The sequence below is a fragment of the Trachemys scripta genome, chromosome 1 (assembly GCF_013100865.1).
Source record: "Trachemys scripta elegans isolate TJP31775 chromosome 1, CAS_Tse_1.0, whole genome shotgun sequence".
NCBI classification, from domain to species: Eukaryota; Metazoa; Chordata; order Testudines; family Emydidae; genus Trachemys; species Trachemys scripta.
In genome coordinates, this window is record NC_048298.1 from 242090586 (window position 1) to 242112136 (window position 21551).

The 21551-nt window shown below is 40.6% G+C and overlaps 1 protein-coding gene across 2 annotated transcripts in view; it reads right to left on the reverse strand.

The window, feature by feature from the left end:
- The window catches only part of MYO16 (myosin XVI), a 559391-nt gene that overhangs the window by 250323 nt on the left and 287517 nt on the right, over positions 1-21551 (reverse strand). For both annotated transcript variants that reach the window (XM_034758177.1, XM_034758176.1), the window contains 3 exons: positions 16779-16889; positions 12395-12460; positions 6686-6813 (listed from right to left, as the gene is read on the reverse strand). In XM_034758177.1, the coding sequence (XP_034614068.1) occupies positions 6686-6813; positions 12395-12460; positions 16779-16889 (305 nt within the window). The remainder of the gene's footprint in view (positions 1-6685; positions 6814-12394; positions 12461-16778; positions 16890-21551) is intronic.

Sequence of the window (21551 nt, forward strand, 5' to 3'; positions counted from 1 at the left end):
GACATCTATAAACTATCGTGTAGTTAGGCTTTCTGGATAATACTAATGCTTATCTTGTCAGTTCTTAATGCATTTCTAAAGCCAGGCATGCCTTGAGGGGAGGAGAAGGACAACTTTAGCAAGCAAGAAAAAAACAAATGTGTTAGAAACAAACTGGTTTGATACAGGGAAGTCCACCTCTTGGCTGTAAAAAGCACATAGTACAATCTAACTATATTTTAACGCAAACTGCACCCTGCACTGTTTTCCCTCTATTAAACATTAGAAGTCAGCTGAGAGAATAGAAAAAACAAACCAAATTACATTGAATAAATGGCAAAAAAATCTACACACAACCCTACAACATTTGGCTAAATGCATCCCTAGTGTAACATTATGCACTTCAATAAAGTTAACCCAAGGAGACATTTGGTCATTTTCAGAGTGAAAAAATGGAACTATTTTCTCATAACACCAAAAACCCCAGGGAAGAGACTTAAGAAGCGTATTTGCATGAGAAAAGAGATATTTTGAGAGAAAATATGAGGAGTTAAAGAAAGCTAATGTAGCAGACAGATTGCAGATGAGCTGCAGAAGAATTGGCTCTCTTGCTAATTTGGGGGGGATTGTGCGATGGAAAAGAGAGGAAATAGAGGGTAGATCAGCAGAGGGGCCAGGCCCAGGGGAAGATTAGGTGCATGAAGTAAACTGGAGCAAGACAATAGAGAACTTTAAAGGCCAGGGGAAAAGTTTCTACTGAATCCCAAAATGAAAACATATGGCCAATTCTCATTTGCAATAGAGCCCCTTTACAACACTCTGTGAAGGGTAAAGACCCATTAAAGTGGGCGCAAATTACAATTACACACACTGCGAAGGCAATATAAATTAGCCTTAGCATAAATGCAAACAAGGCTCATGGTTCTTACCCAAAGAGTAAGATTGAACATGGGGTGGTGGTGGATTTTTCGTTTGGTTGTTTTTTGTGGTCAGGGATGGGAGACAGTAAATCTCTTACTATATGAATACACAAATTTCTCCCCTCTGGGGAGATCAGAGCGCAGGAACCATGGGAGTCGCTGAAGCCCGCTGTTTATCCTCAAGCTGGGTGGAGGATTCCTTTCATCTCCATTTTATTTATTATTATGTATTTGTATTGTGGTAGTAGTTAGAGGCTCCAGCCCCATCAAAGCTCTACAGACACCTAATGAAGAAACAATCCCTCATTTAAGACCATGTAATCTACGTGTAAATTTAGAGACAACAGAGAGATACAATAAAGCAACATGGGGGCAGGGGAGTTGATATACAAGGACATATATTGACAGTAATCTCCACTAATTGAGCTGTCTAGCATAAAGCTAGATTCCATTTTTGCAGCCACCACTCTCCCTGAAGGATATCTGGATAAATGCACTGCAGCAAGCCCTCAGAAAGCACTTGTTGAAGTGGTAGACTCCACCAGACTTGGAGAGAGTGCACCATCTCCTTTTGTTTGTGCCTCTCAGGTTGTATTAGCTCACATACACAGGGAGTGGTGAAGAGATAGGAGGCTGCCATGCTCTCCCCGCATCCCTCCCAAAGTGAGTTAGAGTAGCGTACACAAGGGCACTAGTAGGCAACAAGGACTGTACTCTTCAGGCTCGACCTTACTCTAGCCCTGAGCCAGTAAGTATTTAAGCATAACTTTATGCATGTGAACAGTCCCACCGAAGTCACTGGGACTACTCATAGTCAGAAAGTTAAGAACGTGATTAGGGGGTGAAAATAAAGTAAGATGAAAGACATTTTTCACTGACTCCTGATATCAAAACGCATGTTACCTGAATGTGGCACCTGGTGGTTACTATTTCTTGGGCAAACGTGGAAGGAAAAAGTGGCTATATCAACTGAGAAAAAGTGTACCAATAATAGTTATACTGCATGCAGAATTCATCAGATACAGTTCGTGTGTCCAATGAAAGAGTAATTAATAAATGATTAGTAAAGGCCACTAAACCCATGGGAAATGCCTTCTTGCACATAAGCTTCAGGCAGCTCAGGAAAAACTGAACTAAAAACACAGCTAATAGAAGATAAACACTAACTTCACTAATAAAACAAGGTGACATGCTTGATGAGGGTGATGAGGATGAAAGAGTGTACGGTGTATGACACTATTTCCAGGTTTCCTTAGTCTCTTCCAAGAATGTACTAGGTTGTTCGATGTTGCACTGCAGACAAAATAAAGCATTTCTGTAGAGTATGTGTGTGTTTTTTCTTTCTTTCTTTCCAGATTCTTCAGGAGAAATTTAAAAAAGGGGGTATTTGGTCACAATAGTAGTGTTGCTTTATTTATTTAACAGTAAGCAGTTAATGTGAGTACAACATGTTGACAATTGAAAATACAAAGCAAAACATAAGTGCTAAGTATTAATATCATGGGACCCGACTAATTTGCTTATCTACACATCCCACACTTTGCACTCAAAATTAACCACCTCTCTTCACTTGTTAGTAAAGCCTATTTAGTAAGAACTATTACTAAAACACCATTATTTTTATAAAACTTATTACATAGTTCTGTGCTGACACTATAAAGCATTGACATCAATAATTAAAACTAGACTAGACTTGTCAAACAAATGAATATCTTTGCTTATTTTTCTTAATACATTTCACTTACTCATTAATTCCCTTTGCAAATGCAGACCCTTATGCCAGCATGGATTACCGTTTAACTTCAAGGGGACTCCACATGGTGATACAGTCCATCCATGTGAATCACTTTACACGATTAGGGCCTACTATAATTTGCAATAGCTCTCCTGCTCATTAGTACATAGAAGCAAGATTTTACTATATTAAGCAATTACAAAAGATAGACCAAACTACGAGTAACAAGATCAGCACACTTCAGGCTCTGGGTTAGCTGCTTGCCTGTGTGGAGGGCTGATACTTTACTCTCCACTGCTACAGTGGTATGTTGGATAGTTCTGTAAGGTGAGATTTTGGCAAACCAATAAAGTGCCTGAAACCACTATGGTTTCTTGATAAAGCAACCTAGTCAGCAGGCTGTAAAGTGGCCATGCTGGGGGGAGGGAGATTTGGGGTGCCACAGAAAGGGCAGCTTGACCCCGCATCCTTCCTGATAAGAATTGTGTTGAAGTTGCTGATACATGCATTTTAAAAGAGCAGGATGTGCCCCAGGAATGTCTATTGGGGTCTCAAGGCTACAACACTGGAAAAACCCACACCTGGTTAATCCGTAATCAGAAGGAACCTCTTGCTTGACCATTGAAACTGCTTACTTAACTAGTTTTTTTTAAGGGACGTGTCATTCTATTACTAATGTATAAATAAGGGAGGAAAGTTTGAGGTAGTTGGACTCGTTTGGGGACTCTCTTGGACTCTTTATGGACTCTCCCTCTGGATACATCTTGCGGTCTCCACCGGCAGACGGAAGATTTGGCCACCGGAAGCCTGCCGCTGTGTCACTCGAGAGCCACACTCAGCTTTGGTAATTATCAAGGGTTGGGGGTATTTCACTAATCTGTTGCGGACATGTGTAAGTGCTTGAGACTAAGTAAAGTTTAGCTTGAAGTGAAAGCACTCTTGTATTGCCCTGTTTGTACCAGCCATCTATCGGTCGAACGGCCATGTCTCCCCTGATTTATTTCCTGACACCACCTCGCACAGAGTAAAAGTTACCAAGAGCTTTGTGTTGAAAGAACCCTGGGTAACAGTTCAGACTACCCACCTGAACCAGCAACAGCAGAAAATATCACAAGGAGAACAAATAAAGGATTCCTGTTAACTCAGAAGCCACTGTCTGTCATTTTGGAACCACAACACTGATATTTTATTATTATTATTAATAATGTTAATGAGACTAATAAAGGGATCTCTGATGACCACTTCTGACCAGGAGAAATGGCCTTATAATACTTGTGTTTAGCTTTGGTTTTGGTTTATATAAAAATGAGCATTAATTAGTCTATGAATCTCAGCATTCAAACCCTGCTAATGATCAGTGATGGGGGGGGGGGGGTATATTACAGTTAAACATAACAGAATCTAAACTGATTTGAGACAGGAAAGATCTTTTGAATATCATTTCAAGTACTTCAGAAAATTCTCAATTCCCCCCTGGTCTTTCAGGGTATGTCTACACTGCAATTAGACCCTTGCAGCTGGCCTATGACTTGGGCTTGCAGGGCTCAAGTAAGGGACTGTTTAATTGTGGTGTAGACATTAGAGCTCAAGCTGCAGCCTGAGCTCTGGGACCCTGCCACCTCCAGCCAAGCCTGACCATGTACACTGCAATTAAACAACCCCTTAGCCTGAGCCCCACAAGCCTGAGTCAGCTGGCATTGGCAAACTGCGGGTGTCTAATTGCATAAGAACATAAGAATGGCCATACTGTGTCAGACCAAAGGTCCATCCAGCCTAGTATCCTGTCTACCGACAGTGGCCAATGCCAGGTGCCCCAGAGGGAGTGAACCTAACAGGTAATGATCAAGTGATCTCTCTCCTGCCATCCATCTCCACCCTCTGACAAACAGAGGCTAGGGACACCATTCCTTACCCATCCTGGCTAGTAGCCATTAATGGACTTAATCTCCATGAATTTATCCAGTTCTCTTTTAAACCCTGTTATAGTCCTAGCCTTCACAACCTCCTCAGGCAAGGAGTTCCACAAGTTGACTATGAGCTGTGTGAAGAAGAACTTCCTTTTATTTGTTTTAAACCTGCTGCCCATTAATTTCATTTGGTGGCCCCTAGTTCTTATATTATGGGAACAAGTAAATGACTTTTCCTTATTTACTTTCTCCACATCACTCATGATTTTATATACCTCTATCATATCCCCCCTTAGTCTCCTCTTTCCAAGCTGAAAAGTCCTAGCCTCTTTAATCTCTCCTCATATGGGACCCGTTCCAAATCCTTAATCATTTTAGTTGCCCTTCTCTGAACCTTCTCTAGTGCCAGTATAACTTTATTGAGATGAGAAGACCACATCTGTTCGCAGTATTCAAGATGTGGGCGTACCATGGATTTATATAAGGTCAATAAGATATTCTCCGTCTTATTCTCTATCCCCTTTTTAATGATTCCTAACATCCTGTTTGCTTTTTTGACTGCCGCTGCATACTGCTGTCTAGACATACCCTCCATTATTGTTAAAGAAAAGAGAGAGAGAGAGAGAATTGTTCAAGGACCCTAACTCTTGGTGTTAGGTTATCCAGTAAGTCATAGCTTTACAAATTCTTTTTCTCTTCAGCTTCTAGTTCCATACTAAACTTTGGATCCAATTAGAGTCCAACTAAAAGATGCCTGGAATGTGTATGTCTGTGGATTGCGTTGGATATAACATACAGACATCAAGTTCTAATGATCTCAGCAGAACACTCTAACATCATTCCTCCATCAGGTCACTGATATACTGTAACCTAGAATGAACTGGATCGGGGCTCAATATTCTGAGCTCTGCTGTACCACGTATCGCCTCCCTCCTTATCTAAAATTATCACCATCATCTGGTCTCTGTCACTAAACCAGTTCTTTATTGAAGTGAATATCTCTCCCTTTATAGCATTTGCCAATATTATACATTAGTATCTTAATTTGGTATTTGACATTTTTCAAAATGTAAGTACATTTTACCTACTGCTCCACCTCATACACTATTGTTGCCAACCCCTCAACACTATTAATCTACTAGTTATGTCCTAAGTGGATATGAAGTGAGAGTTCATATTCTGTGGAGCGCTTCATTGAAAACACTGAATGCCAGGGAATTTTTTATTTTTATCAAACAAATTATTTCACCTCAATAAAAATATAAATAAAGAGAATGTGAGCACAGGATAATGGTTTTCTGCTGCTTAAAAGTCACTGTTCCCTGCACAGTTCAGTAACAGCTCCATTCTGATTATGTTATAAAACAGGTGTATGGTTTGTTTCAGCCAACCAGCAGTCAGTTTTTCCATAAAAGTACATCTTTGTTTTTAAAAGTGCACAGTATTTTTTAAATGAATACATATTACACAAATGTTTACTTACTATATTCAGTGAAGCTCAGGGAATATATAGTGCTTCTACTGATTACAAAAAAACATGTATCTATTAAAGTACAATTTAATGAAAATATATACATGCGATTATGTCTATTCAGTTACCTCAACTTTCATAACCATGAAGCAGTCTGATTAGCCAGTTCTGTCTAATTTAGGTATTTATATGGCGCAGGCAGCCCCACAATCTACAAAGTATTTATAACTACCAAACCCCTGAAAATTACTTCTATCCCCATTTAACAGGATGGGGAACTGAGGCACAGAAAGACTTGCTCAGAGTCACCCAGGAAGTCCATGGCAGAGCAGGGACTTTAACCCATGTCTCCCAAGTCCTAGGTTACATCTGAGCCATTGGACAATCCCTCCTCTCTAGTTTGGGTCCTAGTTCATAATCAGTTTGATATAAATAAAAAACAAAAACAATTTTGGATTGTGGACAAATCTTTGTTATTAAAGATGCAGTTGAATGAAGCTCACATTTCTCCAACAAAATGAATAACACTTACACTGAATTAAATATTTTCTTTCACACTGTTATGTTGCAATTGGAGGGAAAAAACAAAAAGGAAACCTTGTCTGCAGAGTCCCTGGGGAAACATTTCAAAGGCATGAGTTATAAATCACTTAATAGAAAGATAGATTTTCACCTGAGAATAAAGCATTGAGGACGTCGCTCCTGGAAAAGCATGTGGTAAGCCCTTTCAGCACAGGAGAATATATGTGGGGGAAGTGAGGAACACAGTTTGCCAGAGTCACTTAGGTAAAGTTGGGTGACCTGAAAAATAACTGAACATTAACACAGGTGGCAAATTCTAAACCAATATTGTTTCATCTCTTCAATAAGACGCTTTCTTAGGGCTCTCTAGACAATATAAGCAAACTATTTGGGTTCCTTAAACTATTTGTAAAGCATTTCATTAAAGCAATACATACATCAATATCATCACAAGAGTTCTATTTAAGATATGCTATTTTAATACTTAATTATAATAATAGTGGCCAATCGTGGAGATTTGGCCAATTGTTAAAAAAACAGATAATATATTAAGTTACATTATTTATACTGCACATGATAATCCTTCAATGTCCTGGTTTTAAAATCTTAAACAAAAATAGCATGGATGCCCTTTGAAATAATAAGACAGAGATCAATGAAATCAGGTTCAGGTTAATTAATTTATTATATGACACAGCAGTCTCCCTGTAATACTTTATTTGCAATTTAGAAACACTTCTGTAATACACATAATTAGCAGCATGCTCTACTCTCATTGGCTAAAAATGGCAAAAACCAGTTATCCTACTGTTACCCTACATTCCTCTGAGACAAACCTGACATTTAAGGACTGGTAACTAATTAGAATCAGAGCCTTCAGCAAAATTGGCTTGTAAATATCTATAGTTTAGCTCATTTAAAAAATGCTGAGCCTGACTTAAGTACTATTGTATTTCACTAACTGTATCTCTGTATTAGATGAGACAACACAGAGCTACTCACCTACCCTAGAAAGTGAATATTTCCTTTTTCTTTTTTGTCATGAATAGCAGAATATTTCAACAAGTTACAAACCACAGACTCGATCCTACAAAAACTTGATATACATTACTAGTCCCACTGAACTTATGTGTTAAATATTTGCAAGATCAGATTCCCGATTAATAAATCAGACTTTTTATTATTTCTATACTATCATTGTCTTAAAGAAATACTACATATAGGCAGGGCCGCCCAGAGGATTCAGGGTGCCTGGGTCAAAGCGGGGGGGAGCTGCGGCACTTGTATTCACCCGGCGGCGGTCAGGGTCTTCGGTGGCATTTTGGCAGAGTGGGGCCCTTCAGTCGCTCCTTGTCTTCGGCAGCCCTGAAGGGCCCCCGGCCGCTGAAATACCACCAAAGACCCGGACTGCCGCCAGGCCAGGGCTTGCGGGGCCCCTGTGGGGCCTGGGGCAAATTGCCCCACTTGCCACCCCCTCTGGGTAGTTATTCACCGAATCAATAAATATTTTATAAGGGTTAGTCTTTCAAGGTTTTTTTTATACTACATATATTACCAGGGTATTTATGAGCATGGTAAGATCTTTCTCATTTTCCACTTGTTCAAAATACTTTTCCTTATTTTTCTTATTGATAACAGGTATTTTAGGGGTTGAAAGGCTCAAACATTTTTGAATAATTGGTAATTTCACTCACTCCTCCTTTCAGCTTTTTCTCTATTAATTTGTTTTTCACTGATATATTTGTAAAAGTTCTTTATATTCCCATATGTCTGCAATGAACATGTCTACTTTTTGTCTGGCCTCCTCCTTCCCCGGAATAGTATCCATTTTGATTGCCTCGTTCTTCTTCAGTATACAATAAAGGATCTTAGAGTGTTCCGCCATCTGCATCAGCTATTTCTTGTTTCATATCTAACTCTTTGTCAGGGGAATTATTGCTTCTTGCACCTGTAGTCTGCCAGGATTTCCCTGCCTTCTTCTATAGTGGTAGATTTTAATACTTCCTCCTGTCTGATCCAAAGCCCAACAAAGCCTATGGGAAAGATAGCCATTAACTTCAATGGTCTTTAGAACAGACACCAACCTACTCCTACTGAAGTCAACTGAACAGCTCCCATTGCCTGCAAAGAGAGCAGTATGGTGTCTTGATTTCTTAATTCCTCCATATCTGCTTTCTTAGCATCCAATATACTGATGAGAGTACTTTCTGAGAATCTATTTCTTAACTGCTGAATTGCAGTGCTTTGTAGTCAATGATGTCCAGCTTCCCTCTTATTCCGACATTTTCAGAAAGTGCATCTTTGCAGGTCCAAAGTAGATCCAGGATTATTTCTCCTCTAGTTAGAAGAGACTAGCTTATGTTCTAGAACAATGTGGTTGGTTCATAGAGTTACACCGAGTGCAGGCTGTCTGAATGATTAAGTCCTTTATGATAATTTTGACATCAAGGGCAAAAATCAGGTCCTGTTGACTTTTACCTCAAAAAACAGGGACAAAATAGCACCAGCTGTGTTATTTTGCCATTGTATTCTGACCAAACAAGAAATACCTGCATAATACACAATGACCATGCAGATAGTTTACTCTGGAAGAAGTGGAAGTAATCCCAGTGGGCAGGCTCATAGGAGCTCAAAGGGTTACATAATTCCAACAGTGCACTTTGCAGGTTTTGGGAGAAGAGGCAGAAGCTGAGGTCTGGTGTACAAATTCACAGAGGTGAAAGTAAGCCGGTCCGGTATGGCAAGAGCCGGTATGCCATACCGGACCAGCTTCCCCAGGGGTAGCTGCTTCCCCAGGGGGCGATTTAAAGGGCCTGGGGCTCCCGGCAGTGGCTGGAGCCCCGCTGCCAGAGTCCCAGGGTACCTGCGGCAGCCAGGAGTCCCCGGGGCTCCTTCAGCAATTTAAAGGGCCCAGGGCTCAACTGCTGTAGTGGCGGCTGGAGCCCCAGGCCCTTTAAATGGACCCTGAGCCCCGGGGCTCCCAGCCTCCTCTGCAGCTGGTAGCTCCGGCGGTGATTTAAAGGGTCAAAGGCTCCCAGCTGCCACTACCACAGCTGGAGCCCCGGGTCCTTTAAATCTTGATTTAAAGGCCCTGGGGCTCTAAAGGCCCCACCTCGTCCGGTTGAGGCCATGCCCCTTCTGGTTGAGGCCCCGCCACCTGTTCAGGACTCCGGCATACTGGTAAGTCTTTTAAGTTACTTTCACCCCTGCAAATTCAATACATAACTAGTGCATGGGCCTGCCTCACCACCCCCTCCAGCCATAGATGCTACTATAAATTCAGAGTTCCAGTGTCTCCGATGGGAGGGGAGAGGTCTTGGACCCGGCTTCCTGCTTCCCAGAACCCCTGCCATGTCCTCATTCTGCCTCCTCTACCTCTTCCTCTTTCAGGGTAACTCTAGGAGAGATGGCAGCTCAGTAAGGCCATATGCAGCAATGCAAAGTGAGGGTGTGATGTTACACCCCAAAAGGCTTTATGGAAATATGCTTATGAATGTATATATGTCATAACTGTAATATGTTTTATGCTACGTATGCCATGTAACATATCTATGTAAAGGTTATGATGTACTGAATGTATTCATCCTATTTGTATGCATTTATCATTTTTTTATTCAAAGTTATGAATACTGGCTGTGTACTTGCTTGATTTCTAAGTAGCCTTAGTAAAGCATTTGGTCAGCTTCTTGAGAAAGGAATGTACAAATTAAGTGCCAAATCAAGAAACACTTAAAGGACAATGAATCTTGGAAGGATCCAATCCACATAAGAAGTCTACTTGAGGACATTCAGGGTAGCATGTAAACAACGGCTGCTGCCTGTAAAAACTGAGTCATGCATGGACAAGTGACTTGCCCTTGTGACTCCAAAACTCCATCTTGGAGTTGGACTTTGCATAGGAGAGAGGAGGTTGTCTCCACCCACAAGAGAAAGTCTATTTAAATCCCTGGGAGATGCCTCCATTTTGTCTTCAGCTGGCTAGGATACCTGAAATAAACTGGAACAAAGGACAGTAATTACAGGGTGGGTGAGTGATTGCTGGACCCAGACTAGAAAGAGACTAGTCTGTAAAAGAAAGCTTTCTGGAATTCCTCTGAGGGTGAGGTTTTTATCTGTATTCAGTTTTCTTACTGTATAAGACATAGACTTACGTGTTCTATTTTATTTTGCTTGGTAATTCACTTTGTTCTGTCTGCTATTAGTTGGAAATACTTAAATCCTACTTTCTGTATTTAATAAAATCACTTTTTACTTATTAATTAACCCAGAGTATGTATTAATACCTGGGGGGGGGGGACAAATAGCTGTGCATACCTCTCTATCAGTGTTATAGAGGGCGAACAATTTATGAGTTTACCCTGCATAAGTTTTATACAGGGTAAAACGGATTTATTAGGGGTTTGGACCCCATTGGGAGTTAGGCATCTGAGTGTTAAAGACAGGAACACTTCTTAAGCTGCTTTCAGTTTAAGCCTACAGCTGTTAGGGGACGTGGTTCAGACTTGGATCTGGGTTTGCAGCAGGCTAGCGGGCCTGGCTCAAACCAGGCTGGGCACTGAAGTCCCGAGTTGGGAGGGCAGGGAAAGCAGGGGCAGAAGTAGTGTTGGTACATCAGTTGGCAGCCCCAAGAGGGTTTCTGTGATCCAACCCATCACAGAGGGGAAGAGAACCCCTTGCACATGCATGTGACTCTTGGGATGCAACTCACGTATAAGGCAGGATCCCACTGACAAGGAAACTGGAAATATAGCACATGCCGAGACTTCAGCTTTACATTGTTAATACCTGTTTAAGTATTCGTTAACATGCTGTATTGTTGCAAACATTTCTGAGCTATGCAATAGGGGTAGCCTCTAAAAACAATGTGTGGACCACCAAAGGGTTTTAGTGGATTTTGTGCCCCTGTACTACCTTAAGGTTGCCCAGTCCTGCTCTATGAGGAAAGAGCTTGAGGAATTCCATATTCAACAAGGTGGGAGATTTCCAACTTAAGGACCAAATTTTAATCAGCTGCTCCTGCCACCTGTACTTTACACCATTTGTTTCCCGAGTTTACTATTAGGTCATACATGTGACATTTTAAACAGTCACAACCTACAGTCTCCTAATGGTGATTCTGAATACTACAAACTCTCTGTAAGTCTTGCAAGCAAAATTACTACCTGTTTGTACAGTTCTTATCACAAGGCCCCCCATCTCAATATAGCACAAATAAAACATAATAATAATAATAATAATAAAAATAATAGACAAAATTCAATGCTTCATACTGACCCTGTGCATCTAAAATGACTGGGCTAGACTGAGACATGACATGTAAAACATAATGTAAATTTATGTTATGCCCACATTGCAAGAGTACCAATATTTTGATACTGAAATGACAGGCACCTTATTTATAAGTGGATTGGAGTTCATCAAATAAGATTAGTGAAAGAGAGCTTTGCCCAGGCCCAATTGAGCCATCACTTTTAGGTACTTTTTTTTTTTTTGGTACCCAAATAATCCGTGAATGAAATATTGTTCTGCTTATTGTCACCTCTAGCAAGATTGCTGTTTCACACTAGTAGCACTCAAGCAGAAGAAGATAAGTAACAGGCAACATCATAAAACAAAATAAAGATGGTTATGGCCTGAAGGAGACATTCATAAAGATATGAACAAGACACTGTGTGCCTTAGGCAAAATTAAAGTTATTGCTACTAATGCAAAATTCAAATGAGATGTTCCTAATATGAAAAGAACAGAGGTATTTCTTATTGTTTTCCTTTTTAGTGCTTTGGGATCCCAGATGTGCTATATGAATGAAACTCCACTGAAGTAGATCTACATCATAACATTTTTAGAAGAAGATGCTTACCATAGTGGAATAAATTGGAAGTTCTTTAAATGGATTAACCAGCAACAGTATATCTCCAACATAGGTCTGGAAAATAAATTATAATTGGTTTATTAAGTGATAAATTAGATCTTTCAGGAAGTTAATGATTTTCCTTCAGAAAAGACTTTTTGCAAAAGCATCTTAAATCCAGTAATCAACAAACGAATTACAAGTTCATAGTTCCACAATTCAGAACCTTTTAAATTCTTGCTCTTAAAAACTAAGATCCAAATTTACAATTCAGATTGTATTATTATAAAAAGTATAATTAACACTAAATGCTTCACAAAGTAAAATGATTAACAAAGAAATTGCATTGCATATATTATTGTAAGATTATTTGTTAAATGAATCTGCAATTCACCATTTGTTAAGATTAGCAAAAATGAGTGAAGTTCCTATCACACAACCCAATTGCTCCATCATCTTATTATGGGATAGACCATGCTAGTAGTGCTAGCAGAGTTAGATAAATTGAATGGGTATTTAAAAAGTTGTTACTGGGATAAAAGACAGTAATCGACATAATTATGACACAACCTACATACATACAAATAAAATTCTAAATATTGACTACACTGAAGTCAATGACAAAATTCCCATTGTCTACAATGGGGCCAGAATTTCACCCACAATATTAGAACAAACACTACATGAATCCAGTGGGCTGCAGTCTCCAGTATATCCTGACTGCTTTGTGCCTTACTTTTTACTCACCTCCCAGTGGACTAGAGCTAATGTCTCCACACATCTTCTGATTCCTGACATAAGAGGCATGGCCAGATTGCCATATCAGCTCTTTGGGCCCACAAGCAGCCAGTGAAAGGCTTCTCTTGTTTGTACCAGAGAGTACACCAGTGATGGGATGGCCTCAGGAGCCAGGATATGTAAAGGTGACTTTAAACCACCTTTCCGCCCTAGTTTTTCACCCAACAAAGATTTTCCATAACAGAATCTGGGACCATTGATTCCTATAATGGTATTTAGTTTTTAACCTTGTTCATACATGGGGCAGCTGAAGAGTAGTTCTACAAAGAATAATAACAAAAGAACGTAAGAGCAAGCCAACTGAAACACATATTGGCCCTGATTATTTTAATACTATGCACTATAGAAAACTAAAAATAAAAACTGAAGAACTGTTTGGTGGCAAGTGCTTTTCTAATTGATTCATAAAATTCTAATACCATGAGGTGTTTTGTCAAACTGATAATGACTGAAATGATAGCTGTAATTGTTGAGGAAAAGTAGAATTTAGTAATTTTTTTTCACATATACCTCTACCCCGATATAACGCTGTTCTCAGGAGCCAAAAAATCTTACCGCGTTATAGGTGAAACCGCGTTATACCGAACTTGCTTTGATCCGCCGGAGCGCACAGCCCCTCCCCTCCCGAGCGCTGCTTTACCGTGTTATATCCGAATTTGTGTTATATCGGGTTGCGTTATATCGGGGTAGAGGTGTACTAAAAGTAATGTGAACTTCTGTTTACATTGTATTAGAACATCAAAAAGTGTTTTTCAACATATTATTAATTAAATAATTCAGTTAATATTGTGCTTTTAATAGATTCTGCCCACAAACACTGACTTACTTAAAGAAAAATGTTTCAGACATACTGTTACCAAAACAAACCAATATAACAAAGCAAAGCAAAAAAAATACCAACCAAATAAAAAAAAAAACACTAATAAAAAAAGACAAAGGAAACAAGCAATGGCCTGAGGGAGAATTTTCCTCTACTGTCTCAATGTGTTTTGTGTTGTCTCCCGGTGGAAAGGACCATGTTGTCTTCTGTGTCTTATACAGCACTATGGACAATGTCTGAACTCAGTTTTAGCTTTACTTTTGTGTAAAAAGACTATACTTAATAGTTTATTTTCATGTAAACAATTATCTGTCACAATACAGTCCTCAATTTGCTTTTTATAATATTTAGAAGCCCAAAGAATGCAAAAATATTATGTTAAATCACTAGGCCCAGGCCCCTGGAGCCGCTCTGCGTCACATCCTTTGTGGAAAACTGCCATAAAGCCAGCACAGGCAGTTTCTTAACCAATCTCTGCAGGATTCCGTCCACATAGGGTGATCCTCTGATGCTGTAGAAATGTGATAGTGAGTCCTATGCCACCTTTTTGCTAACTGCAAACTGTAAGAGGGTGAGGCCTCGGCTCTCTAATCACCAGCTGATTTCCATATGCCAAAAAGGCCACTTGGGGCTGTTGGCACCCACTGTAAACCCTGAATGCTATTCTAATGTATGCCAAAGAACGGATCTGTGCCCAGTCAGTCTCAGGATCAGAAGAGCACATGGGGTGCAGGGATGGGGTGGGCGGTTAAAGAGGCCTTTGCATCCATTCTCAGTCTCCCCATACAAGCTTTGCCATGTTCCTTGACTGAAGCCCAGGACCTGGCCCATTGTCATTAGAAAACCAGCAACCACTAGTATTCCAAAATTCTTTTGATGCCATTCAAACATATAATAGTCTCAGTGATTTGAAACTTTCATTGTATTAAAGTTCTGTTTAATTGTTGATTCTTTTAAACATTGTTCTAAGACACCTATCATTAGCTCATTCTAAAAATCTATTTACATAAATAGTTTAGGCTTATCAAGGCACCCACATTTCCAGTAACATAAAGGTATCAGTTATTCCTATTCAAATATTTCTTACAAAGCAGCTACATTCACCCAGTGTTCTGCACAGGAGTGTATAAGGTGTCTATGAAACACAAAACTAGGCAGCACTGACCTGGGACCTGAGGCTATGCTGATTTAGCATATCCCCTGAGCAGCCATCACAGATGGGACTTCTGGGTTGCAACAAAAAAATCAAATCTACCCATCTGCCCACATGCCCCACCTCTCTCCACCAACAGAACATACTTATGGAGGGGAGGTACAATAAAACCACCTGCCCTCAGAATGAAGCCCTGCTTAGATCCCCTGTTGGATAGGGCAGATGTAGTTTATGCCTCTCTGCAACAGCTTCAGTGAGCATGGCAGTATGTGTGCTATGGTGAGGGAGATCTGGGTTTGAAAATGGCCTCCAGCAGCTTTTTCCTTTCTGAGATGATGGAGCCCAGGTAAATAATGGATGAGAGGTTTTTCAGTTCTGATGGCAATCGCCACACACTGCACAAATGGCTGCTATTAACCATAACAGCACTGCTCAATGGCTTCGAGATCACTATTGTGCTCTTGAACAAAATAAAAATATTTAATTAGGCCAGAAGGATAGGCAGACGTAGAACCTCAGGGTCAATCCTGAGAATTAGAAATCAGGTGAACTATTTTAAGAATAAACCTACACTTGGCCCTGATTTTCACAGATGCTGAGCATTTGTAGCTCCCATTGATTTGAGTCAGAGTTGTGCATGCTCAGTACCTCTGAAAATGAGATAAAAAGGAGGATTCACATAAACAAAAAAGGCAGGAACATAAATATAATCTCAGCATCTGAACAGCATTGTTACTACCAACCAATATCATAGTACCTATGAACGTAATTTCCGTATTTAATTTCAGGTGTTTACAGTAGCTTGTTGTTTATGACATTCTGAATCTCTGCATTTCTCTGGTCTAAGCACACTCTGTCAATTCATTAGATTAAATCAGATTCACACATTTCACATTTACATGCAAATTACCTAATCAGCTGTTCAATAAGCTGGAAAAGGGTAAGTAGTTATGAATAGGGATGCCAGAAATATGCATATGCAGATTTTACTTTTGAAATAATCTATGGCTGACTGAATTCTCCCTCTGTTTAACATGGCAAGAACAGAAAAATCCTTTGCATGTAAATCATCTTGTAATTATTTTACTGTGTCTAAATCATTAACATAACAGTATCAAGAGAATTATTCATGTAAATTGTAGGAAAAAAGGAACTGGGAATCAAATGCTGTATACTGATTTCTGGATTTGTTATCCAAATCTCTATTCCATTCCGGTTATTGTAATCAGAAGCCTGCATGAAAATTATGCGTACCTAAAGTTAAAGACAGAAATCTCTTGATAGTTTAAGAGGAATGAGTTCACATGCCCCTATCACATTTTACCAGCACATATTTTCTGGTAAATATACATATAGACTTACCTGTGCATACTCACTATATCTTTTTTTCCCCTAATTTCAGACTTTCCCAATTAAATTTGAGTAGTTGTAAATTTAACACACACATACGCCTTCATTCATCTTAATATTAGTCAGCAATATTGCCAGCCTAGTGTCCAGTAATTCTGCTTAGCTGGAATTACTAACAGTCCAATACTATTTTCTTTAATTGCTCATCACTGAAAGTTGACTGTAGGTAACTGAATAAAAATGCTGCAGTAAGCAGTTTCAAAGCCACTCACATATATCTGATTGTTACTGAAACGTTTCTGAATCTCATAGAGCAGGCTGCTGTCTGTTAGCTCACTCAGAGTAGCCAGGTCATCATTTGGTGCTGGAGGCATTAACTTGACCTGGAAAATACAAATCATACATTCAAATAATCTAACTTCATAGCCGCTCATCCTGCAGTGTAATGCCCTAGTTTCAATTACAAGTGACAACCACTACAATTGATATAAATGTTTATTCTGCATTATGAAACCAAAAAGTTGTCTATACTTCCCAAATAACTCTTCATCCTTTATTTTAAGCAATAGAAGTAAATTAGAAAGATTATTAATTTTAAGGCATATATTCTGTATGGGTTTAATGGGGACTTAAGTATATGGAAATGTACATGTATGCTATTTGCAATCCCTAAACGTGACAAGACTCCAAGTTCAAGTAGAACACTCCTGCCCTCTTCATTGACTGTTTCTGATGAAGATGATCGAGAGTTGAAAAGTTAATGCACTTGTAAATCACATATCGGCTGCCACCAAACAGAGCTCCCATATTGCTGTAGCTTCACCCTTCTCAGCATATGGAACTTAATATGCTATTGGAATTCAGCTGCACAGAACATAACAGAGGAAAGTGAGAGTCGGGAGTTAAACTGTCAATAGGAGTAGAAGGTGCTCAGCATCTAATGTATGAGTCATAATGTTTTATTATTATTTATATCACAGTAGCACCCAAAATGTGCTTGGTGCTTTCCAAACACAGGAGATAAGAGGCCTAAAGAGTGTACAATCTAAATGTTATAGAAACAAATTCTGTTACCAAAGGAAAACTGCTTATATGTTGCAAAATTACAATACATCAACTATAAGAGAACTGCTATAAAATACGATAAAGACTGATACATTGTGCAATGAATTCTACTATACTCACAGTGCAGGTTGAATCATTGTTAATATCAGCTGGCAAGTTTAATGTTTCTAGACGCCAGAAGAACATATAGACAAATAGATAATAGTCACCTAGATGTGTTTGACGTAAACAACTGGCAAATCCACATTTTAACAAAAACAAAAAGAAAATGGCATTCACAATGTTATTTCATCAGTAATTGACCAATGTGATCAGTGCAAAAACACTGAGGGTACAAGCTTGAAGTCAATGGCGGTTTTGCCAATTACTTTAATAGGTGCAGTATCTGGCCCTGGGAGTCCGAAGTTCTGGGTTCTTTTCCTACATTTATCACTGATTCATTGTGTGACTGGGTAAATCAGTTAACCTGTATGTGCCTCAGTCTCTTCATCTGTGAAAAAGGACTAAATGGGACCTTTTTTAAGTGCAGGAGATCATTGACCAAAAGGTACTGTGATTATACATATATATATGAAAAATATTAAAATTGTCATTTTAAGGCAGAGATAATCAGACACTGAGGCTACCCCCTGTGTTGTTTGGTAACCAAGATGAACAGGATTTGGTGCTCTATATCCATCCCCAGATGTGAATCCTTGGAAATAACAGAACATATATATTTTTCTCAATCCATCAATCAATCAATCAATCAAACAATAAATAGGAGCACTAGATTTAAGATACCCAAGATACACACAAAAAGAGTGTTTGAAGGCACTCAACCTTCATCTTTATGCCAAGCAAAAAAAAACAAAAAACACTAGCCATTTGGTGTTTGACAGAACCACCACATCCTGCTGAGTCTTATTGTTTAAATAGTTTACCAGCTTTTCTAAAAAACAATACATCTGTTGGTATAAAACAACTGAACTTACAAACATATAGCCCTTCTCTAGCATCACAAACAATTTCAGAATTGTAGAATATCAACTATGTAGCCCTTTACACTTCAGTTCACCCTAAAGATTCTCACAGGCTCAAGATTTATGTCAAGAATGACAGCTCTCAGGACATGAGCACAAAAAGGAGTGGCAGTTTTCTAAGTCTGCATTTAATAACTAAACACTTTTTCTATTTTCTTCTTTATGCATTGTTGTTACTTCTTGCATGAATCAGGACATGCTACTTATGAGAATTTTTTTCTATTTTTCAAACCTGTTATGCCTTTAGATATCATAGAGCACAATCACGTACAGTATATACAAATGACTCAGAGTGAACTGCTCTATTCAGTTCCTCATCAATTCCACAACCAATCCTATTATTGTCTTCATTAAACTCCAACTCTATTCCTAATGAATGAACCATCAATTTAAATCATACACTTGACAGAAAACACAATTCAAAGCAACAAAAAAAAAAAAAAGAAAGAAAGAAAGAACACCTAATCTTAATTAGGAAATTAGGAAGTATTAAAGGTCAGAAGAAATAGATATTGGGGATAATTTCATTTCAAATTAATTTTTTATCATTTCCTAAAATTAAACTGCTTACATTACAGAACTCACAAATAAAAGTATTCATATGCATTTAGCTGCATGTGTGCTACATGATGACTCTCATGACTTTTATAGAATGAGCCAACATGCATATTTTCAGGGTCACTTCTGAGTAGAACTTATAACAAAATGTGACCCCAATAATGGATTTGTCTTTGGGCTAAACTGTGCCTTTAGGAATAGCTCTGTGTAAGGGGCAATGCATAAAATGCACCCCTCACACACACACCATGAGTAGCCCTGGGATGGGTTATGATTCAGAGATTCACAGTTCTTCCTCTGCTTTGCTCCCCTCTGGTGAGATGGGTGAGGCGTGGAATAATTTATAGCTGGCCTCAAGAGTGCCGCTTAATTCCCTGCATATCAAACTAGCTCTGTAGAGTGACAAGTGGGAAGGGGATAAAACTTTGGCTCTGCCCAGTTTATCACACCTTGGGCAGCATACAGCAGAGTGTTAGCAACCACTTTAAGACTAGTCTCACTCTGGCTCGTCATTATTTTCCATCCATTCTTCAAAATAAAATTGTATGTGATAGGTAATATTCCAAATTTCACAGAAATGTGTCTCTTTTTTTGATCAGTACTAGTAACAGGCAATAAATACTGACCAAAGAAAGTCTCTACTCGTAGGTTTTGTCTACACTCCACACGTCTTGTGACGGCATATAGCGTAAGTGTAGCCACACACAGCAATGAAAAATAGGCTGCATCCACACTGCAGTATGTAGCTATGCATGACAGTGCAAGGCTCTGACAGGGGGAGGCAGCAGTTAAAGGTTCCAGCAGCAGGGTGGCAGCGGAACACTACACCGCTAGAAATAGCAGTGTAGATCGGGGAGGCACTACTTGGGCATGTAGAGAGCCATATACAGGGGGGCTAGAACAATTTGTATAGTGGGGGTGCAGTGAGCCATTGAACCAAACTGTAATCCCAGTATATAATGGAAATCACTTCAAGCTAGGGGGTGCAGTAGCACCCCTAGTTCCAGCATGTATGGCCATATAGGCTATGTACCCACAGGATTCAGGTGTGTCTTTACTTTATACACATAAGCAGTGCCTCACCATCTACACCATTATTTATACCCATGCTAGGAGGCATGTAGGGTATGTACTCACATGCCACCATAAGCAGTGTGCAGTGTAGATATAGCCATAGGTAGGGTGACCAGGTGTCCAGTTTTCGATAGGAACAACCCGGTTGAAAAGGGACCCTGGCAGCTCCGGTCAGCACTGCTGACTGGGCAGTTAAAAGTGCAGTCGGCGGGGCTGCGATGCTAAGACAGGCTAGTCCCTACCTGTCCTGGCTAGTATTGCGCTGTGCCCCGGAAGTGGCCAGCAGGTCTGGCTCGGGATTTTTAGGTGGGGGGCCATGGGACTCCACGCACGGCTCCACACTCCCATTGGCCAGGAACCAGCCAATGGGAGCTGTGGGGGATGGGGGGGCGGCATCTGAGGGCGAGAGTGGCGTGTGGAGCCTCCTGGCCCCCCAGCCTAGGACCCAGACCTGCTGGCTGCTTTTGGGGCATGCGGAGCGTGATGCGAGGACAGACAGGCAAGCAGCCTGTCTTAGCTCCCCCGCTGCACAACTAACCGGGAGTCACCTGATGTAAGCCCGTGCCCCAACCTTGAGCCCCAACCTCCTGCCCCAGCCCTGAGCCCCCCCAAACCCGGAGCCCCCCCTGCACCCCAAACCCCTCATCCCTGGCCCCAGCCCAGAGCCCTCACCCCTAGCCCAGTGCCCATACCCCCTCCTGCATACCCATCCCAGAGCCCCTTCCCACATCCTGAACCCCTCATCCCTAGCCCCATCCCAGAGCTCTCACCCCCTGCCTCAACCCGCAGCCCCTTCCCGTACTCTGAATCCCTTGGCCCCATCCCTCAGCCCAGGGCCCCCTCCTGCATCCCAAAACCCTCATCCCCAGCCCCACCTACAGCCTGCACCTCCATCCACAGCCCTCACCCCCTCCAGTACCCCAAATCCCTGCCCAAGTCCTAAGCCCCCTCCCGCACCCTGAACCCCTCATTTTTGGCCCCACCCAGAGCTCACACCCCAGTTAGAGCCCTCAACCTCACCTTCTCCCGCACCCCAACCCCTTGCCCCAGCCCAGTGAAAGTGAGTGAGGGTGTGGGAGAGTGAACCACCGAGGGAGGAGGAATGTAGTGAGCAGGGGCGGAGCCTCAGGGAAGGAACGGGGCTAGAGTGTTTGGTTTTGTGCGACCAGAAAGTTGGCAACCCTACCTATAGGCAAACCATCATGTGCACGTGACAGCGTGAATTTTACCAACAACATTTCAACATTTGTTCCATCCAACCTAAAAGAGCAGTTGCAGATATCTGGTATTCCTAAAGACCTTCATCTATAATACAACTGTTGAACT